The sequence below is a fragment of the Stegodyphus dumicola genome, chromosome 1 (genome assembly GCF_044657685.1).
Source record: "Stegodyphus dumicola isolate Sdum_Otavi_A_Nest chromosome 1, ASM4465768v1".
NCBI classification, from domain to species: domain Eukaryota; kingdom Metazoa; phylum Arthropoda; class Arachnida; order Araneae; family Eresidae; genus Stegodyphus; species Stegodyphus dumicola.
This window is the reverse complement of record NC_140768.1, coordinates 277264073-277283428: the sequence shown is the minus strand read 5'-3', so window position 1 is coordinate 277283428 and position 19356 is coordinate 277264073. Positions and strand designations below refer to the sequence as shown.

Here is a 19356-nt window from a genome sequence, read left to right as displayed (position 1 = left end):
GAATTCCGGTTGAAGTATAGCATTCCTTTTCTTTTTCCTCAAAGGATTAAACATCACTTTCTAATGAACCCTAAAATTTTAAGCAATCTAAAAAAACCCACATTGCGGGGCAATTTTCGTCAGATTCTTCAAGTGCCTCGATAATATTTGTTTTCTCACATTTCGGTAAGAGATTTAGAAGCAGATTATAAATTGATTTTATCAACTAACTACTTACGGCTTCGTATCTTTTTTCCAGGAGTTCATTTTCTAGAAACCCAAACATTTAGATCCCTGATTAGAAACCAATAACTCGAAGAGATTTGAAGCGGAAAGCAAATATCTATCTTCTCGAGCATTTTCGCAACAATTTCGATAATATTTTTCAAGTCCCGCAAAGAAAAAAGAAAAAAAAGAAGAGCTGTACATGGGTCGAAAGGCAACAGCGAACTCGAAAGATGAAACCACCCGATTGGTACTTTATTTAACGAGGCGAAATTAGAGAGAACAAGAGATTAGGAAAAGGAAAAATGTAATTCTATCTTTGCTGGATAAATACCGTAAAACACTGGAATCAAATTGCTCGCTATAAATCAAAGAAAATGGGTCCAATAATATTGGATTCCTGACGCCGGAAACAAGAGACAATTTCCAGACGTTTAAGAAACCCTTGGAAATATAAATGAATTACTTCCTTGTTTCCCTCACGCTAAATGGCTCTGAGGTCGTTAGGGGTCTATGTCTCGATTTGATAAAAAAAAATTACTGTAGTTTAAAAGAAAATTATATATTTTAGTAAACTTTTACGAAATTTCATTTGATATACTCATTTTCTGCAAAGAAATTTCCAAGTCATACGTTTTTCCGTAACTTATTCAAGACAAAGGGAGAAAAATATTCCGTATTATAAGAAATTTAAGAAATTAGTGTACTGCCTCGTATGTGCTCACACAGGTTATAAGGTATTTCTCCCGCCTTCATGGTGTTGTGTACGTTAGGCGCGTATTCCAGAGGTCCGTGGTTCGATTCCCGGTGAAGGCGATGCTCATTTTTCACATCTTCCAAGAGAATACCTAATGACTCTACAAGCTTAAGGGGTAGGACATCCATCCAGCAGTTGGAAGATCCGTAGTTCGAATCATGAGGACCCATTCGGTTCTCTTAAATTCTTTGAATCTAAAATCTTAATATTCATCTAAGGTATTTTCTCCCTTCTTCCAGCATACCTTCGTGGTGTAACGGTAGCACACTCGGCGCGTATACGAGAGATCCCAGGTTCGAGCTTCGGCGAGGGCATTGCGTATTTTTAGCATCTTTTGTTTCAAAAAAACTAATTAGTAAAAAGTGGTGAAACAATAATTCTTCACCACAGGATTTGGTTCCCCAATCCCCAGTTGCCATTTAAAAGGGGAGTATATAAAGTATTTTCTCTCTCCTTCCAGCATGCTTTCGTGGTGTAACGGTAGCACTCTTGGCAGGTATTCGAGAGGTTCAGGTTCGAGTTCCGACATTTTTCACATTTCCTGCTTCAAAAATAACCTAATGACTCTACAGCCATTATAGTAGTGCGCCTGAAATAAAATATAATGGACGATAATAACAGGAACTGATCTCGTGCCTCTCCTCGATCACGCTTTAAGTGGGAGAGAATGTAAGGGATTATTGTGTTGTCCATAAATGCTTTTGTATTATTAGTTGTTACTAAATCTAAGTGGCAGTTTTAAAATATGTAGTTTGAATCCCAGCGAGAGCATAGTTGATTTTTCACGTTTTTCGCCTCCGAAAAAATAAGTAATCACTATAAATTGACCAGAAGCTTGTCAAAATTAAGAAATCATGCATAAAAAAGTCGATTTCGGCGGTCATATAAAATGAAACTTAACCAAATACAAAATTAAAAATTTTTCTACAAATTATAATTTGAAACTGATGCTGCTAAACTCATGTTTAATCTACCGTTAATTCGTTTCTAAGAAAAGTACATTCGAAAATTGAATAGGTATAGCTATGTTTAGTTGCATAGTTTTTGCCGCGTAATAAAATTGTTACTTTTTACATAAAAGTAATTATGAGGGATTACAATCTGTAAGTTGGTAGGTAATATGTGCTTAAGTTCTTATTGTCGTTAGCTTTATTATTAATTATGCCTCTAGGAAATGTATCTGTTACTACATTCACTGTGTTGCTGCCCGCCGAAAGAGAGCACTGCTATTATTCATAAAACGCTAAAAACAATTTAGTTATATTTTTAAATAAACTGAGTTTTCTGTGATATTGTTTCAGCGATGTGGCAACACGCGATTATTTTTATTATAATAGTTTTCTAAAGATGTTATGTTATGCCGTGTTTGAATTTTGTATGTTATTAATTGTATAGAGTATGATTTCCATTCCTCTTCACAAAGAGGGGAACGGAATTATTACGTAAATTATCATTTTTATACTGATGCAGGCATCAATGTCCTAAAAAGTCTAAATCTGTCACATTATTTTGGACAGCACAACCCAACTGATGTGTCAAAACGCGTTGTTCGCGTGATATGAATCTCATGTAATGTCTTAGAAAGTTTTCCAATTTAAAATATGCATTTTATGTCACTAAAAGAGACTAAACACGAAACTGTGTGTAATACTGATTAAACAAAGGGTGGTTGCACATTTCTAGAACGATTTCGTGGCCGATGTTCAAATTGTAAAGAGCATTTTTTTAAATGTTTGATCTGATACTATTTTTTCTGGCCTATAAGTTGCCATCGTGATTTCCGTGACAGAAGGGCTCTTCATAAAATTTCCAGGGGTTCCATTCCTCTTATACTACTTTCGAGGGTCAATCAATCGTGGTGGGTTTGCCCTTAGAAAGATCTCTTCCCAAGCGACCAGAGACACAATAGTCCGTAGACGGAACATCCAGGAATTTTGCAGGAATACGTAGAAAAGTTATATATGCAATACTTCTATCAGTCTTCATTTTTTCGAGGAAGAAAGTGGTACTTTTCAAATTAAGACTTGTTCCTTTGTCTTGATGAAGTTTCACTCTTTGAAAGTCACTTGGTTTTTCTTCTGTAAATATAGGACGTAAAACTGTCTCTTGGATAGTACGTAGAGTTCATTTTTAACATTTTTGTCCATTATTCTTATTTTTAATTTTCCATTTTAAGAGAATCCTGTGACATTCATAAACCTCTTACTGAAACTTTCTTTGCATTGACGGGCCAGATTTGTACATTTTTTTCTCTTCATTTCGATAATAAAGGCCTTGGTTTTTTGCAGTCATTTAGATAAACTCGTGTTTCTTCTAGGGTTACAATGCATTCCTATATATCTCATGCTGAATAGTTTTGATACAAGATTCTACACATAGTTTTACGTCACAAGCCTTGGCAAAAGCAGGTGAACGTTATGCTCTTAGCTTTTTTCAATAATAAATCTTGGTTTATTATTTTACTTATTGTTTCTAAAGATGTAATTAAAGACTTTGAAGTTGATCCCTGCGTCGACTCATTTTCTCCTGTAATCAACAATTTAACTTTAGAAATCTTAGTACGTACCTTTTTCGGGATTTGTTTGGAGTCTTTTTTATGTAAAAGTAATGACTGATTGTTTTTCTTTTTCCGATTCATAATGTTACCTATTTTCCACATAGAAATTTTAATATCATGCATTTTTAGAATGTTTTTGAATAATGGAATAGAAATATATCTCTTCGTAAAACGTATTAACATATTCTTCAGTTCATAGCCTGACATTTTGAAAGAAGAATGAACTTGAAGAATGAATATCTCCTACTACTAGCAGGCGATATTACTCATTCAAATTAATAAGCTCTTGCGGAAATTTTTATTCCAAACCATTTGCTTTTTTAAAATTCTTTATCGAAATTTTTCTAAAAATATATAAACACCCTTATTTATAAACATAAATCGTATTTTTAGATCTGGTAAAACTATAAAAAGGAAATGGGGAAACTCATTCTTGCAGCATTTCATATTATTGGTTATAAATATCTTTTATTGTTGCGGGCTAAAATTATTAAGAATGTTGTTAATAACTATGTCAGATGTGCAGGAATCAATTGACAATATATAGCAACAGATAACTACTCAGAGCAAAATAAACAACTGCAAATATCTCAAGAAGAATGACAGAAAAGTATATATTAACGTGAACACTTGGCAAATATTGCAGGTCAGCCATATCACTCACAAAATAACTCTGTACGATTTTGAGTTTAATCAATGAGCTAACTTCCTCGACTCAAATGCAGTTTATATTCGAAAATGCATTTTTCGGAATATTCCCAAGTTTGCGAGAAATCACCAAATGTAACCATTTTGGTGATTTGACATGGGGGCGAGAGTTTCTGTCTGTATCTCGGCTTCTAATAAAGTTACCATATTTTCACAATTTAAACGTTGATTGATTCAAAATTTGAAGATTTGTAACTTGTATGAGAAATAAACGCTTACAAACGCAACCCTTAGCCACAAATACGATTTAAAAAATACACAATAAAATTATTACATAAAAATGCTAAATAAATAAATTAAATTATAAAAATGTAATGTTTCTGACTACTTAGTCTATGCTTAAATAAGTAGGGACCTTGCTGAACTATGCAACAATTTGTCGTTGAGTTTAAGTGTGTAAATGAAAAGTTCAGAGAAGGGTTAAACTCATCCTTTATTATCTCAAACTAAGAACACAGATGGCCTCTTTCTTGGGCTTACAGAAAAGCCTTCACTTGGGCTTTAACTCAAGAAAAGAAAATAAGCAACTAAACTGAACTTAGCGGAAGCTTTACGAAATTATCTAACGTAGTTGGCCCTGAATTAAATTAACCGGCGAATATCAGCAGGCATATACAATACGGCCGAGCGTAGATAGCTTTAAACAACGAAACAGCCTAAATGCACACCACTAGAGACTCATAACCTCTTCTGCTGAAGCAAGCGAAACCTTCCTTTAAATACTCTTTCTACCTCATGTACATACAGCGCGATACTAAGAACTTATACTGGCAGGGAACAGTAGGCGGCAAACGACAATAGACAGTTAAGCATGTTTTTAAGATAACTGTTAAAAACTTAAAATAACCTCTACAAAAATAATGTTTAAAATTGTAAAATTAGCAAAAAATGTAAAACTACATAAAAGTTCAATCAAATAAACGCACAAACATTTACAAAACGTTGCAATAACATGACAACATCGTAACTGCAAAGTAATATTCAAAGTAATAATAATAACAATAGTACCTCAAAATCCAAATAACTGAGTTGTGATATCACAGCTGTTCAGTTACGTATATCGTCAGCTGCAGACTGCTGAGATGCTAATTTAACACTCATTCTGTGGAAACACCAAGTCTATTGGACTTACGTCATTCTGACTCTTAAATGTCTTCCAGAGGAAGTGGTTAAAAAAAAGCCAACTTGACAAGTTGTCTGATTCATTGCAGTTTGACTTTTTAAGGGGGTATAAACCAATAAAAGAATTATATATAACATCACTTAATGGGGAACTAACGTGAAGTCCTCTCTTTGTCTCATTCGTACGATTAACTGTCGAGAATCTTTTTGCTTTTCTTTCCGGTTATTTTTAGATCTCATCTAAAAAAGGGAAGAGCTCGGTGAGGGTGATGAGTTATAAATCACGTGACGTATAGAGCGTCACGTGACGTATAGGATAGTAATAGAGCGTCATGAAATCTTTTCTGCCCTTTTAAGATGAATGACTCTTTTGTTACAACAAAATTATTCCGATTTTTGTGGTCACAGTGTTACGACTATTTTCAGAATTTTGTTAATATCGGTGAATGCTATTCATGAACATTCGAACTGTTTGTCTTTCCATAAAAAAATATGAATCTCTTAATGATCTCGGATATTCAGTGTACTTTTCAAGACTTTGCCACTTAAAAAAGAAAAACTCCGGAGACTATTCAGAGGGGCGCGAACCCCACCGGTCCCAACTGGGCTTTCACGAAGCATAGGACCAAAGAACGCTATGGCGAGTTTGAACGAAGACTCTTTCTGCCTCCGTCACCACTCCGTCCACATCGAATATTCAAATGGGGTGGTCCATACCTCTACAAGTCCTCCAAGAAGGACCAAATGAGACCAAACCCCCAAAGATAGCCACATATCAAACAATGTAACAACCCCACAGCCAAGTTGCAGACAAGGCAGTACCAGTACGGTCCCAGCCAAGCCTGAACCATCCTGAGAATAAACTCGGGTTCTAGTCCTGTGAAGAGTGGTTATAAGAAGAGACTGCCTAAGTACAGATCCTAGCCAGTACTTCCCAGGAATTCTTCTGAGTCAAACCCCGGGGGAATAGAAGTTGACAATCGTTGGTGGTCAACCCCCGAGTCACTAGTATGGAATGATGCAGACACTTTTGATAGATATTAAAATTAAAACCCTAGGACATCTGTGCTCGTTAAGGTTATCGATCATTGACGATATGCAAGTGCATGATCATTAGAGGTCAACCAATAAATCGTGGGTATGGGTGGCACAGTAATTTTAGACAAAATTTTAAATTCAAAAGAAGTATGAAGGCTGTTGGTTACGGGTATTTTACATGTTGATGATCAGTTAAAACTAAGGCATGAAACACCGGTATGATGCAGTGCAGTAAATTTATACGATTTTTTTTAATTAAAATGAAACTCGCCGATGTCCGTGAAATCATATGATCTTCGGCGATCTCCTACTGGAATCACTGGAATTAAACTTATAGGTTACCTGTGTGATGAAGTGAAGCAGATTAAGATTTCATAAATCCCAGGAAACATTATTGATGGCCCAGTTTATATAGTTTTTCTTGTTTTTTATTGCAATTGAAATTACTTTTCAAGGTTCAGAAATCCATTTCTGTATAAGATAAAAATAAATTTTTCAAATAAAATAAATTTAATAGTACAGGTGACCGTCAAAGCTTACTTAAAGGATTGGTCATTGTTGCTTGTCAGTGCTTTAAGTTCCATAGATCACGTCACTGGTGTGAGCCAGTACAGTAAATGAAGACAGACTGTTAAAATGTCAGTAACCTAAGAATACCCGTGACCTCTGACTACTGGTAACCTGTATATATTTTCAGTTATTATGATGGGTAGTGCAGTGTTGTTGCAGTGGCAACATTTGTGGATGGTAAGGACATAGAGCTATGGGCATCTGTAGAAAATTTTAAAGGGCTGGCAAACATTCCTGACAAATAGTCACATGAATGAATTTTTAGCCCAAAGAGCTATTAGTTTGGAAAGGGCATTTTGCGTTGAATCACTTAAATGCGATGTGTCACTTTTCAAATTGTTGGCAACAAAAATTATCGCCCTGCATTATATTTAAAGAAACTAATTAATGAAGAATCTGCATGAATGTATGTATATTTCTAGCACTGTGGAAAACCAACGCTACCTAGAGCCATCCAGTTTTGAATAACATAGTCCTCCACCCGAACATTGGCACCTGGCAGCCCAAATTTGGAATTTCTTTTATTGTCTGTTTCATATTTCGTAAAACTTTAACGAATTTATGAATAAAAAATATCACCAATTTCGAAGCGAACAGTGGCAACACTGTAGGAAATAAAACATTTTTATCTCCAGCTCGCGAGACTGTCTATCGGAAATTCTAAAGATATGCTGTTTTTAAATATTTTTAGCCCAAATACTCTCGAAACGTAATGAAAATAAAAAATGCCTGTTTGGCCATAATACAAAATCTGAAAGCTTTCAGACTTTTTCCCCTTTCATTTAACTATTTTAGTTTGGAGATCGTCTTAAGCAGATTATAGAATATGAAATTTCGGAAGTACAAAAACGCACACACTATACATGCATTGCTAGATAAACACATTTTTACTCTATTCTATGGAGGGTTTAAGTAACCTACTTGCCACATAAGGATGCCTGTGCATAGAGTGCAATATATCATAAAGATCCAAAAGTCTGGAAAAACTGCGCTAAGAAGTTTTCTAGCATTAGTAATGAAACAGCTTATTTCTATATATTCTAAGTTTTGGAGAACGTAATATTTATACATTTGCATCCTTTTACGTTTCCTTTTTGTATCGATTTGGATCTTTTCCAAGAGCGTTTTCATTTTCTTTACTAATCAATGAGTCTTTTCTCTACTTTAAACCTGTGAAATGTCTAGACGGGGGGGGGGGTGAAGAATAAGAAGAAGATTCTTTGCAACTACTCCTTTCCGAAAGTAAAAATTTCTTTTTAGAAAATTAATTACACTGAAATTAGATTTCACTTCGTAATGGCACCTATGAAATGTTTCGCAATGGGCAATAATTCCAGCGTGAAAATACTTCTTTTTTTAATCACTTGTGCTCTTTCCTTAATTATTTCGAGACGGAGATTCGAAAATAAAAGCCTTTAAATTATCCCTTTATGTTGAATATTTGTTGTAATTCAATGAAAGTGTACATTTGTTAAAAGTAAAGATAATTATGATTTTAAACAAACTTCCTTTTATTTTATTTTCCTTTAAAAGAAAAACAATTCTCGATAAACGGAATTTTTAGCTGTTTATTTTTCCGATATCTGGCACGAAAAGAAAGACAAAATTCTTCCACTGCTTTTGCAGTGTTTCGACTTTGGTTATTTAATTAAAGAAAAAATTTTCTTCGCGATCTAAATAGGATTTAGGGTTGGCATGGAAACGGAATTAAATCGCTTCTTTGTACGTTTCGTCAGAAAGTTAATTTTTCTACAAATGTTGATCTTTATTTTATGGGCTTTTAAAATCGATGAGGTGAGGAAACTGAACTAAACATTTTGAATTTTTCAGTATTTTTGTCTTTAATAATATTTTTTCTAAAGAAAGCTTTTAAAGAGCTGTGCCCTTGCTTATTCATTCCGAGCAAATATTTCATAAGAAGCCTCGAAAATCGTTACTAATAATTACGAGTATTTGATGTTTATTTTTACAAAAATTTGTATTAAACGCATTTGACACGATATGTCAAACGCCGTTTAATAATCGTATAAGGTATATCTCTCACTTTCCTAGCGTGCCTTCGTGGTGTAGTGGTTCTGCACGCTGGGCCGGTATTCCAGAGGTCCGTGGTTCGATTTCCGGTGACGGTTGCTAATATTTCAATCTCTTTTGCTTCCAAAAAATCCTAATGTCTCTACAGTGGCGCCCGAACTAAAAGGGTGATGGATGAGGTTTCTACCAGGATTTCACCCAGGATTTGTCGACTGGGTCCCCTGAAAACCCCAGTCGCCCTTTGAAAAGGGGAGTATATAAGGTATATCTTCCACTTTCCTAGCGTGCCTTCGTGGTGTAGTGGTTCTGCACGCTGGGCCGGTTTCCAGAGGCGAAGGTGTTTGCTAATTTTTCATCTTGCCTGCTTCTCGCCCCCCCCCCCCCAAAAAACCTAATATCTCTACAGTTGTAACTGTTATTTTCATTCTTAAATATTTTAATTAATGTTTACTGAAGATGTAAAAATTTGGAAGCTCTACCTCATACAACTGAATCTTTTCAACTGGAACCCTACATTCAGACCCCTACATTAGAGAGCATTTCAGGAGCACTGTAAATTTAATCGTGGAATATGAAATTCATGAAATGAGAAACATACACATGCTGCAACGAAGGAGCACAAGCAAACAAATAGCATGACAAAATACCGACTACAAATGCAAAGTAAATTGAATACAAAAATGATAATTACAGTGCACGCGAAAACACCACTCTTAAAACGTGCGTCTGAAAGTGCACATATATCTGTGCAGGGTATGTCTTCTGGTTTTATCACTCCTTAATGTTTGTTTGTTACATTAGGTTTTGAAACAACCTGTATAAATAAAATATATCAAATTACTAAATACGTTTTGTTTTTAATTTTCAATTGTTACAACGTCTTTGCGCGGGAGTAAGATTTCCATTTAAATGACGAATGTTCTGATGGAATGTATTTATACATGTATATATTTTCTTCTTCAGCGTTAATTCCTGTTATGCTGTGACACATTTTTAAGCTTAAAAATACTCCTCCGTAAGCAGGAAAATTATTTAAATGCGAATGGAAATTCAAAAATTCCAATAAAAATCACAAAATGAGGGGGGCAGAAATTTGATAATCACAAAATCCGTAAAATTCCTTCTGCGATAAAGGTGTTACCGAGCCACTGTACATTAGAATTAAAGAAGAATATTTTTAGATATAAGAAAGAAAGTAAGAAAAAAGAATATACTTTTCCAATATTGCGGTAACTTTTGAGAACCAGGTTGTAATTTTATTATAATTTTATAATTATACGTCTGCTGTGTTCCTTAAAATGTTTCGTGATACTATCATTGTAGTCTTTTGTTTATTCATAAAAGTTTATACCATATGAGTGTAAAAAATTATAACTTTTGTGCTAATTCATAGAATTTTAATTACTCAAATTTGCCTATTCAGGTTCGGCAGCGACATTTAAAGAGCTTTACTTCACCGTCGAGCCGACGGATGTGATCGCCGTGAGGGACGGGCCTGCCCTTCTCAACTGTACTGCCAGAGGACCCTCCGAGCCCAGTTATAGCTGGAGGAGGGATGGATCGACCGTGCAGTTCATTGGAGATACCAGAAGGTGAGACCCATTCAAAAATTTTATTTGATAAAGAACGTGATTTTCAATTGTGTGCGACACTGTAGAGACATTAGGTTATTTCGAAGCAGGAGAGATGAAAAATGAGCAATGCCCTCGCCGGGACTCGAACCACAGACCTCTCGAATACGCGCCGAGTGTGCTGACCGCTACACTACGAAAGCTTGCTAAGAAGGTGGGCGAAATACCTTACAACACATTTAACGTTTTTGAAACTTCTCGCATATTTAAGTGGCGATTCGATTGAATTATGGCCGTAACTCTCTCATCATCAACATCAGAAGGTTGGCCAGAACGGTGGTGATCTTGAAATGAAAATTCTCTGAAATGAATTTTTTTAACCAATTCTGATTTATGCATCCTGTTAAGCAATCAACACCACAAATTTCACATATATCTTTGTGAGACTCAGTCGCTTGTGAAAATTAAAATGTATAAAATATATCAAAAATGCTTATTTTTTGCACCCCTTGTTAAAACAGAACATAAACTAATAGTTGTAAACAAAAATACGCGGGATTTGTTTCTATAGCAACCTAAATGTGCCAGCTGCCAAATCTCAAAAGAAAAAAAAATATATGATTGACAGAAGAATTACAAAGCGCTGTCTGTATGTGCAAACCGAAATTACTTTCTTGCCAGCCCAATGGCATAAGACTTATACTATTGTTTAGAAAAGTCCTCTAAAGTTTGAAGTGTATTTGAAAATTATAAAATATAATATAAAATTTGCAAGACATTTCTATAAATATAACAACATTTAGCCACCATCGAGTCAAGTGAATGTGTTAAGTCATCAAGTTTTTGTCATAAAAGGCGATGGATAAGTATCGCAGGAAAAAGGAAAAATGAGCAATGCCCTCGGGATTCAAATTCCCGATCTCTCGAGGGCCAGCCGAACGTGCTTCCCCTTACTCCACGAAGATATGTAGTAAGGAAGGAGAGAAATCCGTTGCAAATGTATCACAAGAATAATCATTGAATACTTCATATTTATTTGTATTATTCAAATTATCACTTAGAAAACAAAACTGAAATATTTTTAATTTTTTGTATCTCTGAACGATGTTAAGATCTTATCTGTACATTGACATAAGGGTAAGTAGGATCAATGCAACCCATTTTCCATCGTATCAATGAAATTATACTTTTTATATGCCAGAAAGAAATTAAATACTGGCAAAAACGCGTGAATGGAGAATTTATTATGCTCATAATTTGTACTCCAAAGTGATGCCGATAAGATCTTCTGATATATCTGACCTTTTGAGATATCATTATTGTATGACTGTGCTGAGAGAGTCATTATTGTTTATTTTCGTTTTTAAACGGCTAAATTCCTAAATACTTCTTTTACTCTGAAATTACCATTTATTTTACCAGTTATTTAGCGAAATTAATCTAAACTCAACTTTAATTTTCCTTTACGGACACTGTGTAAATCCAGTTTGATAATTATGTAACGCAAGCGAATATCAAAATAAATATTACACTGAAAAGTCAAAGTAAAAAGTCAAATGTCAAGAGAGCAAAAAGCAAAAGTATACCAAAAATTAACTGCCTGTAACTATGATACATAGTTTAAGATAAAAATTCCCAGCATTCATTGCAAGATATTTGACGTCTTTTAACTTTGTTATTACTTTTTACTTCAAGTCATTTTTACTTTATGTCGTAAAAATTGAACAAAACTTCTTGATTTGTTTTTAAGGGAAAACAAAAAGCCATTTGTCATCATTAAGCAATATGCTAACAAGAAATAAGGAGCAGTAGTCGTATGTAGTGTATGGCCCATTAGCGGTCAAATGCTAAACTCCGCTGAACATTGATAATTTGGTTCGGGTTCCGAATACCAGCGAACGGGCTGGCTGCACGGACGTTTTCTTAGTTTTCTCCATATGTAGCACGTATATGAGCCAGTTTCCTTTAAAAAGTCTTCCATGAAGGCATCCCACTTCTTAGGCAGATAGCCTTCGAGTGCTTTGCGGTAACGTAATCAAATATTAATAAACTTTGTTAAATATTGTACGCTAAGCTATCTTTCGTATTTATAAATGCAAATTAATTAATAGTTCCTCATGAAAATGTGTGTACTGCATTGTAATCACTGCACTGTACTGTAATTGTGTGTACTGTATCGATGTTATCTAATACAACAAAAAAGAATTACAATTTCGTGAATAAATTAAAAACGAACATAAATTTACTTAACTAATAATGAAGAATAAATAATCTGGAAAACGGGAGGTTCGAGTAACTGAAATTTTATTATATATTTAATTATATTCATGATCTAGAATAAATATTTATTTCTTCTCGTAGGTCGATCTTGTCAAATGGCTCTCTTTTCATCAGTCAGGTGCACCACACACGCAATGAAAGGCCAGACGAAGGCATTTACGAATGTGCAGCAACGGTCAAAGATGTTGGCACCATCGTCAGTAAACCGGCCAAGCTGCAGGTCGCTAGTAAGTACAGATATGTCATTAAATGTACCGATATATTTTTAACGTAGCAGTGTATATTACACTGCTACGTTAAAAATTATATCGGTATAAAATATATAACGGTAAAGTCCTTATAAGAATATTTTTAAAGACGAATTAAAATTTTATTGAATCCGAATTCTAGAAGGTTTTCGAATCTCTAAAATTTTCATATAAGAATGTTAAGGAGAAAAGAAGAATAACATGCTTTCAGTTAATTTAGATATCTTTTATTAAAGCAAAATCTGAAATCGGCACTTAATGTAAAACTATTTTAAGAATACATTTTTTGAAACCATTTTCTGCATTTATTAAGGGACTACAGAGGAACTTTTAGCAAATATACGGAATTAAGACTCTTCAACCTTGAGATTTATTTTCGGATTTTTTGGGAGCCTCTCCCCCCCCCCCGAAAAAAAATAAACAGCAGTTCATTTAGAAAAGAAATTTTGTTGGAAATTTTTTAAATCAAAGCAAGCGCAGAAGAGAGAAAAGTTAGCTTTTAGCAATTAAAATAGGTAAGCACTGAGCATTGAGCATTAAACGCCTTCCAGAAGATTATAAATGGATTATAAATGTACCTTCAGGTCTGCCACGATCTGACATTGGGGAACCAAATGCACAAAAATAGTAAAACTCGCGTTTTTTTCTTTAATGAACATTTCTATTGGATATCAATAAAATTAATCATTCTAAAAATTTTCAGGTAAAACAATATTTTTCTTTTTAACTTCGGAAGATTTAAATGGCGAAAAATGCGTTAAGATTCCAGTTTTCGAATCTCGGATCTCTAGAAAAACTGATCCAATTAAAAAAAAAGATTCAAAAGTTCTGAACAAAAATATTGTTATTAGAGTAGCATTTCAGCTAAGAAAAATATGAAAGAAAGAAATGACAAAAAGGGTAGTATCAAAGAGGGAAAAATCTAAAGATCTAATTGAAGCCAGGTTATTGATTTTATATATCAACATTCTTGCGAATAAAAATCAATGGCCATAGAGTATTATTTTAAGGGAGATGAAAAATGTTTGGTGAAGCAAGCCTTTTGTTTTTACTAGGGTAGTTCCAGGTTGATTAATTCTAGTTCGTAAATAAAAATTTATATTTCACTACTAGTTAACGATTAAACTCGAACGAAATAAAAACCCAAATTTCCACACTAACTGGAACCGTAGGCTATTCGAATATTTGAAAATCCTGAGTAATTGGGTGTCTTTGTTATGTTCGCCAAATGCGTATTTGCTTCAGTACATGGAAGAGATTTCTATTTTTAACTAATGATAACTTTGTTTACTATATTTTATCCAAAAAAAAAAAAAAAGCTGTGCAGTTGAAAATATTAGTATTAAAACAAAAAGAAACATTATAGTACTTCACGCTAAAGGGAAAAATTACCATTAATTTTCAATAAATTACGTTCAATACTATGATGTATATCAGAAGTTTAGTGAGAAGAATCTGATTGTAAATGCTTTGCGTATGTGTGAAAATCATTTGTAGCTAGAAACGCAAAGGAGTTGTCATAATGTCTCCATGTTTGTTTAGTCTTTTTTTACAAAAAGAACACCAGCTAGTGACGACTCACGCAGTAGAAATGGCTATATTATATCATGACAGGCCTGTTCATTTAGATTTTAGTATATACATTTTTAAAATATGTTTCTTAGAGTTTATTTTAAAACTATAATTGTTTTAAATATTAATTTAATATTGTATTATATATATTATATCTTATAGTTCATGTTTTTCTTATATTAATACTATATAAAATATCTTGCAGTTTTTTTTAATTAATTTAATATTTTATAGTTTTATTTTAAAGAGTATAAACATTTTTTAGTTTGTAGGATTCTCCACTGTGTGATTCTAAGTTACCGTTGAAAGTGAAGAATCTTAAGAACTGATAATAGATTAAAATTAGAGTTTCTACGCAAAAGCAAGCAATTCGACTAACAAGCAAGAAGGCAGATTTTTCGGTGCAGAAAACTGAAAGTTTACTTTTGGTCACACTCGGGGGGAAAAAACACTGAAATTGATGCACAAACTAACTTAATTCACTATTCTACTAAGAGTTTGAAATGTACATAAATATGGTTGCTATGGTAAAAAAAAAATTAGGCTTAGCCGCACTTAAACAACTTTTAAATTGTTGATAATTCTACTAGTATTGCGTGCACATTAACTAAAGGCATAAAATCCTGAACCGGAAGATAAGAATAACACAAGTTAATCATTTTTAAAGAAAAAAATGCACAATTTACCAACATATAAAAAACCTAAGCTCGCTGAGCCGAGTAACAGAGTAGATATATGTATTTATATAGTTATGTACTTTTAGTGCGGCCGAATGTGACCAAAAAGGGAGATGCACAACTACATGTTATAGCAGTTCTATATACAAAATTTCAACGCTTTGAGGCTACTCGTTTCGGCGTTACGCGAGATACATGCATACGTACGACTTACGTACAGACGCCACATCAAAAAATCATCTGAATTCATTTTAAATCAGTTTTACAAATCGTTTGGGGGAAAAGAGTCCTTTATTCTGTCCTTACATACAGATGTCACGCAAAGCATCGTTAAATTTCATTCGACAGCGGTCAAGATGGATATTTTCGTTGAATTATGGTACCCGGAATTTTTCGTGATTACAGTACTTCCTTTACTTCGTACAAGGAAATAAAAAACTGATCCGGGCAAATGGAATTCTGGGATTATCTATATGATGATAATTTTATCTTAGTTGCATGTACAATGCAAATATTAGTTTAAATTTGCAAAAACTATTCCATTATAAATAGGCTTAACAGACGTTTTGCTTTGACCGGGACTGCCCCTGTTTGGTGAAATAGTCCCTGCGTTTTCGCCAGATCATTTTTGTCTAGGTTATTTGGTAAAATTTGAAAAGTGCCGTATATGCAGGAAGTAAAAACAGTGCAGCTTAGAGTAAAACGGTGAGTTAGAAATCAAAATACCCTTATGTTACACTCATTGTTGCCAGTCTAAATATTTTGTATCAAAGTACTTTTAATGCTGTCTAGATGTTTTCGCACCAAATTATAACATGTGGTATGAAGAATTTAGATGATTTATTTTTTCGTCCAAATGTTTTTCCACAGAATTCATATAGCATGTAGCCTATGAGATCCAGATATTTTTATTTAATTTCTTAGATATTTTGTTTCAAAACAGAGTTGGCAACATACGTTGCCCACGTCAGTGTTTTCCGTATGTCAGTTAAAGTCAAATTGCGAGTCGGGATTTGGGATTATTTTGTACTGTAGACTGAATTAATCCAATTTACATAATGCCAAAAAGGAACTTTGCGTTTAACAATAAATTAAGGAAAAATTATCTGTTTTTGAAAGTAATTTGCTATCGATTTTTGAAAGTAGTTTTTTTTATCCGTTTTTGAAAATAGTTTGTGATCGAAGGGAAATGCGAACTATGCTTTTCAGAATTTTCTTTACCTCATGGTGGGCATTCGGACACTACATATCACTTGAAATGTGCGAAATACAAAGCAACCCTGATAATAGTGGCAGGAACTTCCTCAAATATGTTAATTTTTAAGGGTACCTATGTCAATGGCAAAGTATCCTTTGTACTTTCCAGTTATGCAACTGTCAAAGTTTTCATCGTCTGTGAAATAGATGCCAAACACACGTCGAATCCAATCATAGCTTCATCAACCTCTTATGTGTGCTTGTTTAATTTAAATTTAACACGTTTAACTGTGTGTTTATAATTTTAAAAACTCGCGAAAATGCGTGCCAATTGCATAACGGAGAATTTTTAATAGCGGCAATATTTGCATCTCATGTTGCTGTTCACTCTCTCAGCTGTAAGTCAACCGACCTTTCATCAAAATTAATTTCGAAGCTTTTTTGAAACGAAGTCATAAATACTAATTGCGTCTTAATAATAAAGTATAATAAAGTATGTTCAGTTGGAGTTACTAAAATTTTAATTCATTATTATTTTGTTGTTAAAAATTTCTTTACCTTTTCAATCATAGATACTCATACTAGTAGGTTTTATTTTCTGCTGTGTTGCTTTGAGCTCCTGATCTTAGCAAAAAATATTACGATAAACCTAATAATAAGGGGAAATTTTCCTTTTCTCTGAATTTTTACCGAATAATTACGAGAAACGTAAATTTAGATTTGGAAAGAATTACCTTAAACGTAATTTAATAGAAAGTTTTTCAAAATAAAAGGTATTGATTAATTTTATATAGCATTGTTCTCAATTTAAGTCCTTTAAGTTTTATTGCAACAAATAGTTTGTAGTTTGCAGTAAAATTAGCTTTGAATAGCTAGAGCCTGTATGTTGGCTTTCTTGCATTTGTATTGCGTCTGCTATAAAGACACATTTACAGGCAAACCAACAGTTAATCAAGAACGGGTTTAATGTGTTTCTTCTTCCCAACGTTAACAAGTTCCCAACTAATGGAGCAAGGAATTGTCTAGGAGAGAGATAAGCAACTTTGGGAACGGGTCAAAAAAAAAAAAAAATTACAGGTGAATATAATTTATTCTAAAAATATTACGATACAAAGGGTAATGTATTTAATAAAATTGCAACTGCATTTTTAAAAGTTCCTTATATTTAGGTTCGAACTAAAATGTACTAATTCTGAGAAGTGATGCTAAATTCTCGTTTGTCAGTTTATTTCTAACAGAATTCTTCTTAGGTTCATGGTAGAAAATACTCGTTCACATGTCTAAGATGAAACAAACTGAACGCTAATTTTCTAGGTACGAGATAATGAATTTGGAAAACTTGCTTTTGGTAACGATTTGTAAAACTGTAGCTTTGAACATTGAGAAACGACTGCTTGAGATTATTGTTAGATTAAATTGTAACTAAAGTAATTCAATCTTCAAACCCGACTTCACTGCTTCACATTTTACGTTAAAAGGCATGGTGAAAATATTCAATTCTGTTTGAATGGCATTAATATCTTCAATCTAACTCAAAATCTAGTTTTTTCAGACCGTTTTTATAACCCTTGTCTTCAGTTGTTCTGTTCGTTTTACTTGTGTATGCTCGTACTACAACAGAAAGGCGCTGGGAGGAACTTAAAATGCGCAGTGTAAATGTCAGTGAAATGAGATAATAGACATCTACCTACATGAACTCGTTTTCTTCTCTGATCACGTGACATCCTTTTCTATTATTTTGGCATGAGTTCTGTAATGTGTAGATTTTATTCTAAAATAATATAATAATATTAAATATATAATATTATATACTGTAAACTAATATTATAAATATATTATGCAAATGTAATTTACTTTTAATTTCTGGTACGCTTAGGATGGAACTTTCAGGAGGGTTGTAACTGGCCAGCGGACCGTAGTTTGTCCATTCCTCATCTAGAATATGGAGATGAACTCCTTTTTATACGTCAATGGATGAACTTTGAAGGTAGTTTCCGTAATTTCCAGCAGCAATTCGTACTTATATACGCCAAATTTATATTTGTCTGTTGCTTGGATGCAAAGATGCGAAGAACATTACTTTACGTTACTGTTTGTGTAAATTTTGTCTTAGGATCATATTTACAGAAAACGAATGGAGTGACGAAGATTCTCTTGGTTTCAAAACACGTTCAGTACACGTGGCCTGACATATTGGATTTAGTTACATGTTCGGAGAAAGTTGGTAAAGAGGGGGTGCAGGTTTGCATTTATGTAAGCAGTTCTGTATTCGTCACACGTTCTCAAGATGACGACGAAATAGTCGGTCATGTACTACGAAAGGAGGAAGAATATGAGGAGGAAAGGAAGGATGAAGATGAAGATGAAGACGACATGCAGAGCCCGAACATTACGTGGAAGAAATCTGACGAAAGTTTGCAGACTTTCATAAGATTTGCAGAAAGTTATCATTTATGTCGGTATATATCATGAAGCTTCACTGTATATTCAGCGAAATTTTGAAACTGCGGCCAGTCTTGTAAGCAGACAGACATTTGAAGTTGTGTGCCATCACACTTGGAAATTCATAGCTGTCATATGTTAATTTTAAAATGTTGTTTAACTTTTTGTTTAGAAAGATAAAATCACGTGTGTGTGTTTTGATTTTAAATAAGCTGTATGGTTTTTGATATTATTTTTTAACTGTGGCCGATAGATCAAAATAACAACCAATGAACTGCAATTTGTACAGACGGCATTACAAAGAATTTAAAAGTAAGTTCTGGAAATATATAGTCAGTTATTCGGAAAAAACCCTCTTATCCGGAATCGGCTAGGTGCCGTT

At 33.7% G+C, this 19356-nt stretch overlaps 1 protein-coding gene across 8 annotated transcripts in view; it reads left to right on the top strand.

Annotated features, from left to right (window-relative positions):
* Positions 1-19356, top strand: part of LOC118189934 (neogenin-like) — a 482712-nt gene that overhangs the window by 366246 nt on the left and 97110 nt on the right. For all 8 annotated transcript variants that reach the window (XM_085807362.1, XM_085807356.1, XM_085807346.1 and 5 more), the window contains exons 2-3: positions 10411-10579; positions 12920-13065. In XM_085807362.1, coding sequence (XP_085663488.1) covers positions 10411-10579; positions 12920-13065 — 315 coding nt within the window. The remainder of the gene's footprint in view (positions 1-10410; positions 10580-12919; positions 13066-19356) is intronic.